Consider the following 14,454-nt stretch of genomic DNA (forward strand, 5'->3'; position numbering starts at 1 on the left):
ATTTATTTATTTATTCATTCATGAGAGACAAATTATTTATTTATTCATTCATTCATTCATTCACTCATTCATTCATTCGGCAGACAGAGAGAGAGGCAGAGATGCAAGCAGAGGGAAAACCAGGCTCCCCACAGGGAACCTGATGTGGGATTTGATCCCGGGACTCTGGGATCGTGCCCTGAGCCCAAGGCAGATGCTAAACCACAGAGCCACCCAAGCATCCCTAGGCTCTATTCTTAATCTAAAACTAAAATCCCTGAAATCAAGGAATTGTAGGCATAGAACATATAGGAAAACATATATGTACATAAATCAGAGAATTATAATCCAAATCTACCTGTCACCTCTCAAATCCCAATGAATTTGTGCCTTCATTTTTCTACCTGACATGTGATTTTCACCTTCTGACATCGAGATTACTTTCAAGGGCATCTGGGTGGTCTAGTCAGTTAAGTGTTTGCCTTGGGTTTAGGTCATGATCCCAGGTTCTGGGATCGAGCCCCACATTGGGCTGGCTGCCTGCTCAGTGGGAAGCCTGTTTTTCCTTTTGCCTCTCCCCCTGGTTCATGTTCTCTTTCTCACATGCTTTCTCTCTTTCAAATAGATGAATAAAATCGTAAAAAAAAAATTACTTTCAGCAGTCACTTCTCTCAGCCTCATGTTTAAAATGAAAATATTAAATGATGTCCTCGCTGAGATTTCTACCTCTAACACAAGTCATTCATTACTATGCTTTGTGATCCTTATAAAAAAGGATGAAGAGGGCAGCCCAGGTGGCTCAGTGGTTTAGTGCTGCCTTCAGCCCAGGGCATGATCCTAGAGACCGGAGATCAAGTCCTGCATCGGGCTCTCTGCATGGAGCCTGCTTCTCCCTCTGCCTGTGTCCCTGCCTCTGTGTGTGTGTGTGTCTCTCATGAATAAATAAATAAAATCTTAAAAAAAAAAAAGGATAAAGATAATCATGGTGTTTATCCCATAAATACATTTTTAATAATTTACCATTTAATCTAACAATAGAAAAACAAGCAAGCAAATATGTCTAACAGTTTGAGGAACATTCCAATTCCTACTGTATTTATAAAACATGAAAATATATTTTGCTTTTAATATGATGAATGCTTATGTTCTTTTTTTTTTTTTTTGAATGCTTATGTTCTTACCTCTCTCTTTAGCTTTTCTCTTTTTTGTTCTAGCCGTTTTTGCAGTTCTTTCTGTCGAGGGGAAAGACAGTATGTTGAGGTCACTGGAGATATATTTGCAGACTGTATCCTGTGATTAGATTTCCCATTCCCCTTACTTCGATCTGAGTTGGCAGCAGAGCTTGGACGAGTCTTGGGGTTGGGTGGTGGCTGAGGGATAAAAGCCAGTGGTTCTTCTATTGATGAGTGAGCAATAGCATGAATCTTTGCTACAGGCTCTTCTTTCTTGACACTATTAACATTTGAGTTAGAAGATCTGGGTGACAACTGGTGAGGTTCATTTTCTGTGCTATTCGCATTAATGGGAGGCAAAAACCCCTGACTCTCAATGTCTTGTAAATTCAGAAGTTCAAACTTTCCATCTCTTTCTACTAGTATTTTCCTATCCCTGTTTTCTTCATAATTTCCATCAGTCAGTGACAGGAGTACATTTTCTTGTCCAAATTCATTGGAAATACATAATTGTGACAGTTTTCCTGACATACTACTTTCATTTTCAAGATAATTTTTGTGAGTATCAGTGTCTTCCAGTGGAGGAACTTCCAGATCAACTAGTTTGTCTTTGAACTTAAGTTTTCGCTCCCTTTTATCATTCACAGGTTCTTGATTTTGTAGAATCTTATTGGCTTGAATAATTTTCTCCATAATATATCTCCTTACTTCCTCATCCTCTTCCTCTTCCAGGTCTCTCTGGTTTTCCACTTTGGATTCCTGGAAAGAGTTTTCACTATCTGAATCTGATATGGGATCCAAAGGTTGAATACTTGGTACAGAAATGAAGTCATTTCTTCTTGGTGAAAGCTCATCCTTCAAAGATTTGTCAGGATCAGAATGTTGTTCGGTGTCTTCTATTTCTGTTTCATTGTCTTTTAATTCTTGGTTAATATTCTCTTCATTCTCACAAGCCATCTAAAAAACAGATACAAAGTTCTCTTTTTCAGTAAAAATTGAGACTTTTTGTCCATTTATATGTAGATAATACAAAATGAATTTCATATTCATGCAATATATTTTATGAATGGGAAAATGTACATTGCCTCTTATTTATATTTTGGTTCTAATATTCCAATTCATATTTGTGAACACTCCAAGGGAAATACATGTGACAACAGCATTTGGGAAAAATTTAACCCTGAATCTGAATTTGATGCTAAGTACTATATTAATATTTTAAAAATTTTCTTGCTAATGAATGAAAGAATAACTACAGATAGAACATCATTATTTTAATATTCCTCCTCTATAAAATTTTCCTCCCTTTAAATTTTCAGAAGAAAATTTTTTTAATGTTTTTTCCCTATAATATTTGTATTTTTCAAAAATACAGAGAGATCTTTCTCTCCAGGATCAACATTAGTCTTTGGTCAAGTTCTAATTGTTCTGAGGTTGTTATAATCTTTTCAGATTATTTTTTTTATCTTTTCAGATTATTATTGCTGCTATTTTCTACAGGATCTATATCCAAATTCCAGGTCAATTTTTAATCTCTTGATTACATTTTCCTTCCTCAACTATCCTCAGAGGCCCCAATAATGTATGCCAAACACCATCATATAACTTGGTTTTATATTTAAAAAGCACAATTGCACATGAGCCATAGAGCAGTATTATCACATCACAAAACACTGCTCAATGTCTGCTGTTTCTAATTAAAGACTTCCTACCTAATGTCTCTCCCAAATACATATATACTCACCAACAAAGCAAACGCTTTTCTCCTGCAATATTTTTTTGTCTCAGAATCTCACTCCTTCCTAAAACAATTCTATGGGAGCTACTACTTGCTGCTCTCTTCAGCCCCTTAAAATTCTCTTCCTCTTTAACTTGCTCTAAGGTCATCTTTTCCAATAGCCACCTCTTCCTGACCTACACAGCATTGCTATATGTCTGCTAAGCAAATAAACTTGGCCCATTAAAATGTCTAACAAATAATTAAGATCTAATAAACTAAGATCTCTGCTTTGTAATTGTTTTTTTAAACCATATTTGATTCTGTGGCTCATTCCAACATTATCTGTTTCCTAATTATTCTTTGATTTTCACTTCTTTTTAAAATCCACTGCAAAAAAAGCCAAAAGAATAAAAATTTAAAAACCCACTACAATGAAATTATGACTTTTTACAATGAAATTTTTCCCAGCATTCATCTCTGTCTCTATCTTTGTCATCTGTTTTCCTGCTAGCCTCGAAGGAAGATGTTCTTATAATCATCCACTGGAATGAATAAGATTAATAGATTGATAAGAGCACTCTGTTTTGACCAATGCTTTATCCCTAGCACTGAGAACAGCCTCTGATACGTGGCAGGTGATTATAATATTTTCTGAATTAATTAAGAAATGAGACAATGAATCCTGATTTTCACCTGTCTAATTCTAGCATTCTGTGCTCTAGATCTCACACCCCTCCAGTCATGAGACTTTGGTTGAACTCTGGGTATCTCTGCCTGTCTTTCTGATTATTTTTTTGTTAAAGATGCATAAAATTTCCATTTAAAGTCCATCTTAGAAAAATCTTGACTTTTTACTCTGTTGCCTTTTTCAAATATAATCCCATTTGTCCTCTCCATTGCATAAGAAAGCAAAATGGAACAAAGAGAAGTTTGTGATGTAAGACTTGCTGCCTTCGGGGATCCCTGGGTGGCTTGGCAGTTTAGCGCCTGCCTTCGGCCCAGGGCGTGATCCTGGAGTCCTGGGATCGAGTCCCACATCAGGCTCCCTGCACAGAGCCTGCTTCTGCCTGTGCCTATGTCTCTGCCTCTCTCTCTCTCTCTGTGTCTCTCATGAATAAATAAATAAAATCTTAAAAAAAAATTTGCTGCCTTCTTTCTCTTATATTCTTTTCCTTAACATTCTTCAGTCTGACTTCTATTGTAATTACTGAGCTCTTGGTCCTTCCAAAGTCACCTATTCTTATACAAGTCTTAACATCTTTTCTTCATTACTTCCTTGTTTATTGACTCTAATTTCATACATACGTACATATGCATATACATACATATGAATATATATACATACATATATATACGCACACATGAATTATATATAGATACACATTATCTATCTATCTATCTATCTATCTATCTATCTATCTATCTATCTATCTATAGAGAGAGAGAGGAAGAACTGTCTGTGATCCAGGAATGGATTTCCATTCTAAGGGTTTGATAGATAGTATATGATCATATTTAATGGATCTACTTTTTCCTACAGGCATTCCTATGGCTCAGTTTTGACTGTATATTTTTCTCTATATTAATTCCTCTGAAGAGTTAAATCAGTCTTAAGGTTTCAAATATTAGCTGAAAGACCATGTCTTTTGAGAATCTGCTTTATTTTTATTTATATTAAAAGTATAACCTCATTATATTAAAAGTATAACCACTTTTCATTTATATTAAAGGTATAAGCCCATTTCACCCAAGTTTATATAAAGTAGAAATTAACTGCACTTATTCATATTTTAGTGCAATAAATCATACTTATTTATATTATATAAATTTTAACTCTTAATTATAATTTAAACTTTATTAAGGCTAAATCAATCCCTGTTCTCTAACTAATTAGCCCTCACCTTAGGACACAACATATATATTCTTTATGCTTCAATTTTTTCATCTCTAAGGTGGAAATAATGGTACTTGTTCTATGTATATCAAAAGAATTTTCTGAGGTTTCAGTAGCATATGCAAAACTCTTCAAGATTTACAAAGCACTTTGTTAATGTAATTACTATAAATGCTGTTGCCAATTTACATATACCTCTATTATACTGGCACCACTTTTTTCTTTTTCATTAATTAGCCATTCTAAGTCCTTTTCAAAGTCGTCTTCATATTCTCCACTTTCTTTTGAGTCCATATCTTTATTTTCATCCATTTTCCGTTTGTTAAAGAATAACACTATAAGATATAAAAAGATAAGGTATATGTTATGTCAACCTCAGGGAGAGTGAGGAGAATGGAAAATAAGCTAATCAACACAAGAAACACAAAGCATGTAATATTTCAAAAAAAAACATACATCTGTATACCCTAAAAAAGAGACCTAAATAGCCAGACACTTTCTAGATGTACTGCCCTTAAACACCATCCCCACACCCCCACCACCCAATTCCTGAAACTCTCATTTCCAAGGAGACTAAAAAAGGTAGATAAGAAGACTATCCGAGGCTTAGAGCAGGATTTTCCATATCCCCTGCCTGTTGCTGAAACGCCTTGCCCAGGTCAGAGCAGATGACTCAACTTTTAAGTCATACTCATTCACATTTTCTTATGCTCAGATAAAAACAAATACAGGTTCCTCTGCTCTCTGAAAGTAGAGCATTCCTATGACACCTTGTAAAAGCTAACATGCCATAAAACAAAGAAGCAATTACTGTTTCATAAAAGCAAGAGTCCTCTTCAGATTTCCTTCAGTAAGCAAAAACAGGTACCAATGCAGGTCTTTTTTAAAAAGAGAAGTGGTGTGAAGCAAACTTCCAAATAGTGGAGGAAACCTGAATATCATTTCCCATCCTATTTTTCAATCCTTCTAGTAGTTTACATGGCATGATTACAATTTGTGATCTGAGAGCTTTTCAACTAAATAAAGTTGATTCTCAAATATGGTAGATGCTAATTTCCACAAAAGTCAAACTTTTCAACTCTAAATGAGATATTTTTCACTAAAAAACCCAAATGTGATGCCTAATACTATCTGGAAACAGTGACAAATAAATACGGATGTCAGATGAAAGTTAATACATGCTTATGAAAATGGTGTATAAATTCAGTCATTTTTAAGAGAACAATGCTAAAGTTATTTATAAATTGAGGTCAGTTCCTAGCCCTGCTAATTGTTTTGTATATAATTTTTCAAACAAAAGAAGCAAATAAATCTCTACCTTTAATGTGTTTGTATGCCTATATGAGCATTAAGTGTGTGTATGTGTGTATTACAATTTTGACAAACATTTGTTAAACCCCTACAGTATTCCTATATACATTCTCATACATATTATAAAGTAGTCCCATGCTCTTGAGGTATTTCCAGTATGGTACAGAATAAACAAAACCCATAAGTTTAAAATATAGATATGAACAAATTTAAAATGTATGTAAATGGAATAAAGATATATATAAAGAACTATAGAGGAAGAATAAAAAAAGCAATCAACTCAGTCTAAAGTTGGAAATACCAAGGAAAGCTGAGACGGGCTTTGAATATTGAGTATAAGAGTTTATTAATTATTTCAGACAAAGAGAAGAACATGAGAAAGAGTAAACAATCATGAAAGTGCATGGAATTGTCCAGAATGGTCTGAACAAAATATGTTCCTGAAGAAGAATCTGGAAGAAGTGATAAGGGGTCAATCTGATGTCAGATTATTTGTTCACAAAAAAAGGTTGAGGGAAAATTATTTATGTAGATCTAATTGTCATAAAGCAGCCAAAGGTAGAAATACATAGCAATAATCTGCACATTTTCCACTATTAAACAAAAACAAAAAGATAAATGATTTCTAAATGTACATAGAATCTTATATTCAGTCTCAAAGGAACTATAGAAATCTCATCTTCAGGGTCCCTATTTGTATACCTGTTTCTATGCCTAGGAGCCTTCTCTTGCTCCCACAACAGAAATAAGTTGCCTAAAACCCTTTTTAGAGGCAGAAAGTACTAATGTCAAGAATACATTTTTTTTAAGATATAAAATGAGAGATATTTGTCTGAATTAATAAATTATCCACAAACTCTATTTTAACCTTTGGCTTCACTGTACTATCGGCAAACCTCTAATTACACTACCTAACCTGGTGCCAATTTTACTGTAGGGAGATATACATTATTTTCCTTGTACTGTTTGCCATCAAATAGTAGTGAAAGCAGGCAGCCTGGGTGGCTCAGCGGTTTAGCACCGCCTTCAGCCCAGGGCGTGATCCTGGAGACCTGGAATCGAGTCCCATGTCGGGCTCCCTGCATGGAGCCTGCTTCTCCCTCTGCCTGTGTCTCTGCCTCTCTCTCTCTCCTCTCTGTGTTTCTCATGAATAAATAAATAAAATCTTAAAAAAAATAATAGTCAAAGAATGTGGGGAAATATCTTTCCACTAGCTTTCCACAAACATTAGCAAAGGGAAGAGATGAGGTTTTTCAATACTGCATATGAAAACCATTTTAATAGGTTTTAGTGAACTGTAAGTTCAAATGAATTAAAAGAATGACTGGGACACCCAAAGTGTAAATAAACTCCAAGCTACGACTATGGGTGAGACATCTAGAAAGTGGGAAGCACCATATCAAGTTTAAATCACTACAGTTTAAAGATAAAAGCCAAGCTAGAACACAGTCAGAGGCTAGCAAACCAGGAGAAAGAGGGATAAAAGAGAAAGGAGGGAAGAAGGGAGGCAATGACAGTAAAATGCCTGGGAACCAAACTCTGAGGAATACCTGAAAATCCTGGGGCTATTATCTGAAAGAAGAGAAAACACAAGTCATGACAACTGCTTTATATTATTTAAATGGCTGCTCAGTAAAGGAGGACTGGACTTAAATACCTTCAAATAGTAAAACTAGTGTTAAGGGCTGGAAACTCAGGGACAAATTTTGGCAATTTATTTATTTTTTTAAAGATTTTATTTACTTATTCATGATAGAGAGGCGGGGGGCGGGGGCAGAGACAGGCAGAGGGAGAGAAGCAGACTCCATGCAGGGAGCCTGACACAGGACTTGATCCCAGGACTCCAGGATCACACCCTGGGCCAAAGGCAGGTGCTGAACCGCTGAGCCACCCAGGGATCCCAGATTTTGGCAAATTAAAACAGAATTTACAGAGGTGCCTTGGTGGCTCAGTCAGTTAGGCATCTGCCTTAAGCTCTTAGGTCTTGATCTCAAGGTCCTGGGATAAATCCCAGAGTCAGGCTCCTTGAGTCGGCTCCTCCCTTTCCCTCTGCCTCTCCCCATGTTCATGCTTGCTTTCTCTCTCTCTCTCTCTCTCAAATAAATGAATAAAGTCTTTTTTAAAAATAAAAAATAAAACAGAATTTACATTTCAAACTTGTCATGAAATAAAGTGAGTTTTCTGTTTGAAGTGTTGCATTCTTTGCCAACGACAAAGAGCCTTAGAGCAAAACTGTTGAGCTAGATGACTCTTAATATTTTAAACTTTTTATGAGATGCAAATGAGCAAATAACTCATAAAAAGCAAGAGAATTTAAAAGGAAATGCATAGTAGTATGATAAGCTTAATCTAAAATAAATGTCAGTGACTTAATAATTAAATCCAAGACTTAAAAAATTCTTGTTTGGTTCACTTAAATGTCATCTTTTCTCAGAATAATGCTTGGTATTGGTTCCCTTCCCCCTCACAAGATAAAGTTAGTTTTATGTACATGAATGTTAATCTTTCAACCTAATCATCCAACCAAATAATTATAACTATTTCCAATGTATTAGTTGGACTATAATTCCTTCTAGATATTTATTTCTTTTTAAACTAAGAATAAAAAATGGACTTTCTTAAAGAACTCAAAATAGGGTTTCAATAATTTGCAAAGGTTGAGAGCAATAATACTTTGAGGTAACCTAGAGAAACCAATCAATACTTCAAAGTGAGTTTATTTACGCCTGCCTAGCTGCAAAATAGGCTAAGTCACATCAATAATTATGTCTAACTATCTACTAACTAAAAGTAAGGGCACCATGGATAATGTAGAACAAACTAAGACTTGTCATCCAAAATACTTACATAAATAATACTGTTTTTCAAAGTCACAAGTGTCTTAGGATAATTGGCTTTCTTTTCAGACCAGGGATCTTGGAATTTATCATTTTAAGATGTTTGGATTACATAATGAATTGTTAGAGTAAGATTTCTATGGAACTCTTCAGTGCTCTCTTTTAATTTTATAATAAACATACTTTTGAATTCTTAAATAAATACTTGCCGAGGGCTTTTGTTAGTTACGCCTTATTACTTACAAAGGATCTCACCCATGTGAAAACTCAAATTTAAAACTAAAAAGGCAGAATCAGCATAATAAGTACAAACAAAATGATTACAAATTAAACATATTAGGTGTCATTAAATCGTGCTATTATACCATAATTAAAAAGATAAAAAGTCACAGTTGAAGTGACTTTGAGAGTAAATGAAGATCCATTAAATTTGTATTGCCTTCTTCTCCTGTACCTTCAAAAACCTCATGGTTGGTTGCCAAGTAAACAAAGAACATAAATCATAAACTCTTGTTACCAAGTCCCTTAAGCCTTTTTCAAATGCGTCACAGGATATCCAATCCCCTTCAGTTCTTTTAATCATTATCCCCAGGGTACTTGCCATATGGTACACAGTCATCACGCTAACAAAAATATATCCTACAGAAAACGAATCACCTAACACTTATTCCGTGTAAATTCAACGTATTTAAATTTCAATGTTTATCATCAGTAAAAATCTATGTAAGTGGCCTAGCTCAGAACCACCCTCTTAATAGGTTAACTGTTTTACGAAATTAATTTCTTCCTCCTGGGTGTCTGCTAAATCCCATGCGGGTTTCTAACTGCAGATCTTTGAGGGAGTCTAAGGCAAGTGCCAAGTCTGTGTCTGTATACACTTTTGACAACTTTCTTTCAGATTCAGACATTTGAAAATAGTTTAATCTAATTCACTGACTCCAGTCTCACCTCATAGCCTTTTAAACATAGGCTTGTTTAAATCTAAGAGAGTTGGGAAAAAAAAAAAAAAAAGTCAAGGAGAATCTGTTTTAATGCAAAGTATTTAAGCAAAAGCGAACCCCTAACAGCATCATGAGACCCATCTTGCCCATTCTTCTTGCTGCATCCTTCCAAACAGAAGTCCCGAGAGGAAAAACGTTTTAAAAACCATACTCCATCACCAAGTATGACAATAAATCATACGTTACGCACATTAGGGGATGAATTTGTATCCAGGCTCCCCAGGTACCACCAACTAAAAGAAGCCTCTTCATGGAAGCTACCATTTCGGGGGGGGGCTTTTTTCCACCAGGAATGAGAACTTTGAGAGGGCACAGAAAAGGGTATAAAAATGAGAGACGAAGCTCCACTTGGAGGGGTTTTCCCTCGTACAGAGCCAACCAAGGTATTGGCAGACTCCCCGCCCCCCCCCCCCGGGCTCCGGGGAACGCGGACGTGGCACGATCAGACGCCAGCAGGAAGGCTCTTCCCTCTCTTCTAACCATCGATCCTCCCAGCTGTCCCAGACGCTGTACCCCGGTACCCTCTCCCACCATAAATATCTCCGCACCAGCCTTCCCTTCTCCCCCTCTGTAGCCCCTCCTGCCTGTGTAAGATGCAGCGGCTGGGGTCACAGAGACGGCCGGGGGAGTTCTCCTCTCCTCTTTCTAAGCTCTGACAGCGAGGCGGGGGAGACCCCAGCACCTGCTCCCACGGCGGCGAGGACCCGCTGCCATAGCAACGGCGCGCCCCGCCTCCTCCATCCGGGCCTCTCTAGCTGCGGGGGCGCGGCGGCCCAGCGCAGGCGCAGACGGCGCCCTGAGAACGTCTGCCCCTCCAGGCGCGCTCGCCGCGGCCCGCCCGGGACGTGTCGACGCTGCGGTTTCCAAGGTGACGACCACGGAAGCCACGCGGCGCCCACAAGTTTCGCTAGCGTGAGTCCCAACTGGCGAACGATCCCTTGCTTGGTTTTCAGTTTCTGGGTTGTAAACTGAGCTGTCTCTCGCCAAATACGGGATTTTTTTTTTTTTTTTTAAGAACGATTTCTGGATTTATGTATTTCTGTCTGTTATTTTCTTCGCCGTTAGCACCAGAGTCATTTCAATTTTTTTCGCCAGCAGGTAAGCCAATTGCAAATTAGTTACCAGATTGTTTACTCGAAGCTCCCTCCCCCCCGCCCCCCACACCACCGTGAATGGAACAAAAAAAAAAAAGGAATCCTGTTTTCACCCAAAAGAGTGGTCAGAGGATGTTTGCATCAGCTTTCAAGCATGTTAAAATGGTCATCTAAGATTTTCTTAAATCCCCCTTTAAGATCGCCTTTATCATAAAGGGGAAGCAAGATTCATTTTATAGTGCATTAACCAACGATAGGGCTTTAGAAACTGTCCATTTCCTGCCAGAAATAGAAAATATATATATATAGAGAGAGAAATGAAAGTATTTCCTCAGTACACTCCAGAAGTTTCAGATTATTTTTGTTTGTTCTTAGAATTTTTATCACGTGGTCCATTGGAAAGCATCTTCAAAGAGGGATCATGTAAAATTGAGGGAACCCTGGGTGGTTCAGTGGTTGAGCGTCTGCCTTGGGCTCAGGTCCTGGGATCCAGTCCCACATCGGGCTCCCTGCGTGGAGCCCGCTCCTCCCCCTGCCTGTGTCTCTGCCTCTCTCTCTCTGTGTCTCTCATGAATAAATAAATAAAATCTTAAAAAAAAAAAAAAAAGTGTTCTCCAAACTGCAGAGTAAGCGAAGTTAAAAAATAAAAAGATACAAGGTTAAAATGGATTACAATTTCCAGTGCACTTTCTACCTGCAATGTATAACTTACAGTTCTGATGGTTTAATGTTTCTTCTGCTACAGGATTTAGATCTTAGGCTAAATACTTGAAAAATGTAAAATATAAAATTATTGAGTGTTCAAGATCCAAGGAATTTTAGTTAAATCTTCTTTAATGAGTATGGAATTACTACTAAAGCTACTGTAACACGTAGGTTTCAGCACCCTTACAAATTTTTTACTACTGATCCTCCCAAATATTTGTAAATGTTTTTACAAATGTAATGGGCTGTAGCACCATTGTTCGTAGTAACCAAAAAGTGGAAACAATCCAAATGTCCATCGAATGGTAAAAGCATAAATAAAATATGGTATAGCCATACAATGGAATATTTTCAGCATAAAAAGGAATGAAGTACTGATAAATACTACAACAAAGATGAACTTTGAAAACCTAAACATATTAAGGGAAAGAAGCTAGAAACAAAATACCATGTATTATATGATTCCATTTATATGAAATATCTAGAAGAAGCAAATTTATAGATACAGAAAGTAGATTAGTGGTTGCCTGGGGACGAGGTTGGCCTGTTGTTGGGAAAGTGGGTTAGTGACTGCTTAAGGGTGAATGGTAGGTATGTGAATAATATACTAACAATAAAGGTACCCTACCAAATATTACTGGAATAATGGGCAAACCATAACTAGAGAGTTGAAAATATTTTTAAAAAATGAGTTTCCAAGATTGATTAATATATAGATTCTGTCTCCTGTGCTTAACTAGCTGATAGAAGATTTCAATTTCTTTTTTTTTTAGATTTCAATTTCTTAGTTGTCCCTTCTATAACATAGATATAGTAACATTTGCCTTGATTATAAAGATTAAATGAGGTAATCTGTGTGCTTAGCACAGTGCTTGATTTTTATAAAGTGTCCAAGCAATGGTGCCTATTATCCTTATATGTTATTTATTATCATTGCAATATTACATCCAAAAGGATGAAAGTAGGTTCTAAAATATCCTTAAATGTCCAAAACACAAATAAGAGAAACTTTAAGTTATATGTGAAATTCTATTTGAAAAATCTCCCTACAGCATTTTTTTATTTTATAAAAGAACCAGATGTTAATATATAAATTTCAAAGAAATGTATGTTAAACATGACACTTAGAGAACACTTGTGTTATGTACCAGAATGAGATTTAAAAGTGTGATGGAGGGGCGCCTGGGTAGCTTTTGGATTCAGCTCAAGTCATGATCTCAGGATTGTACGAGTAAGTCCCTCATCAGGCTCTGTGCTCAGTACAGAGTCTGCTAGAGATGTTCTCTCAGTCCTTCTGCCTCTCCCTCCACTCATTCTATCTCTAAATAAATAAATAAAAACTTTAATTTAAAAAAGTGGGATTGGGACACCTGGGTACCTGGGTGGCTCAGCGGTTTAAGCCCCTGCCTTCAGCTCAGGGCGTGATCCTGGAGTTCCTGGATCAAGTCTCACATCAGGCCCCCTGCATGGAGCCTGCTTCTCCCTCTGCCTGTGTCTCTGACTCTCTCTCTCTGTCTCTCATAAATAAATAAATAAAATCTTAAAAAAAAAAAGTGGGATGGAAGGAGGCACCTAGCTAACTTGTCAGAAGGGTGTACAAATCTTGATTTTGGGGTCATGAGTTTTAGCCCCACATTAGATATAGGGATTATTAAAATAAATAAATAAATTTTAAGAAATAAAAGTGGCCTCCTGGGTGGCTCAGTAGGTTAGGTGTCTGACTCTTGATCTCTGTTCAGGTCTTAAGCTCAGATCTTGATCTCAGGGTCGTGGGTTTAAGCCCCACGTTGGGATCCACACTGCATGTAGAGCCTATTAAATAAATGAATAAATAAGATAAAAGTGGGTGGATAGCTATAAAAATTCAGAAACATATCACACTTAAATGGAAGTTAGAGTTCCAAGTACCCCAACCACTTAGGATCCAGTTGCACATAAAGCAAGCATAAAAAGCTCAAAAACAATAATAACAAGTTATTACAAAGTTTGTGAGCTAAGCCTGAGCCATTTGTAGGAGAGTCTATCACAGTCCCTTCCTTTCCTTTATTCTAATAAGCTTAGGTTTCTGAGTTCCCAGCCTGGAAATTACAATGTGATCATTTGAAAGGAAGGGAAAGAAAAGAGGTGGGCTATTGAAAGAAGGTACACCGGCGCCAGAAAGAACTAGAGAGGTGGCTGACTGGCATGCAGGGAGGAAAATAAAAATAATTGAGAGCAGACTGTCTAGAATAAAACCAAAATCTTTGATCATCTTTTCTTAAGGGTGAGCAAAGATAAACACTAAATGACAACATTGTACAATAATTATTCATTATCTGTGGTGATAAATCTGAGCTACTAAAAAAGATTTATTCTCTGTCATCTATTTAAGAAAGCAGAGAAATATTGGGTTTTCAGTAATTTTTCCTGTTGAGTTCCTTACTTATGGGTCTGCCTGAGAGCTGAATAATTCCCAATCAATGCATGAAGGTGCTCACAGATTTAAAAAGGAGATAGACTTAATGAGAACATAGTGAGACACACAAGGTGCAGGTTTATCTAAAAAATGGAGCTCAATTAGAAGGGTAACAATAACAAGTCCTTTGCAAAGTGTTGATATTAGAGTTGACTTTTGAAGAATGAAAAGAATTGCACAAGGGCGGGACATTATACAGAGACATTAGCATTTGCGAGGGCATATTGCGAGGGCATAGGGGCATCAACTAGTTTATTCTGGGATCTTTATGTAATTCAGAGTTGCT

At 36.8% G+C, this 14,454-nt stretch overlaps 1 protein-coding gene and 1 long non-coding RNA gene across 7 annotated transcripts in view; one reads left to right on the forward strand and one right to left on the reverse strand.

Moving 5' to 3' along the window:
- CCDC181 (coiled-coil domain containing 181) overlaps nucleotides 1–10,678 on the reverse strand; it is a 37,391-nt gene extending 26,713 nt beyond the window's left edge. For 2 of the 3 annotated variants that reach the window (XM_077901578.1, XM_077901575.1), the window contains exons 1-3: nucleotides 10,499–10,678; nucleotides 4,961–5,100; nucleotides 1,161–2,108 (exon numbers count right to left, since the gene is read on the reverse strand). In XM_077901578.1, coding sequence (XP_077757704.1) covers nucleotides 1,161–2,108; nucleotides 4,961–5,077 — 1,065 coding nt within the window. In that variant the 5' untranslated portion in view covers nucleotides 5,078–5,100; nucleotides 10,499–10,678. Of the gene's footprint in view, nucleotides 1–1,160; nucleotides 2,109–4,960; nucleotides 5,101–10,104; nucleotides 10,229–10,498 lie in introns of those variants that run through there. The other variant, XM_077901576.1, reaches the window with a different exon arrangement.
- Nucleotides 10,679–10,704: 26 nt separating this feature from the next.
- The window catches only part of LOC144316104 (uncharacterized), a 39,623-nt gene continuing 35,873 nt past the window's right edge, over nucleotides 10,705–14,454 (forward strand). For 2 of the 4 annotated variants that reach the window (XR_013381909.1, XR_013381911.1), the window contains exon 1: nucleotides 10,713–11,012. This is a non-coding gene — a long non-coding RNA (uncharacterized LOC144316104). Of the gene's footprint in view, nucleotides 11,013–14,454 lie in introns of all 4 variants that reach the window. The other 2 variants (XR_013381912.1, XR_013381910.1) reach the window with 2 other exon arrangements.

Source organism: Canis aureus, chromosome 6 (assembly GCF_053574225.1).
Source record: "Canis aureus isolate CA01 chromosome 6, VMU_Caureus_v.1.0, whole genome shotgun sequence".
NCBI lineage: Eukaryota > Metazoa > Chordata > Mammalia > Carnivora > Canidae > Canis > Canis aureus.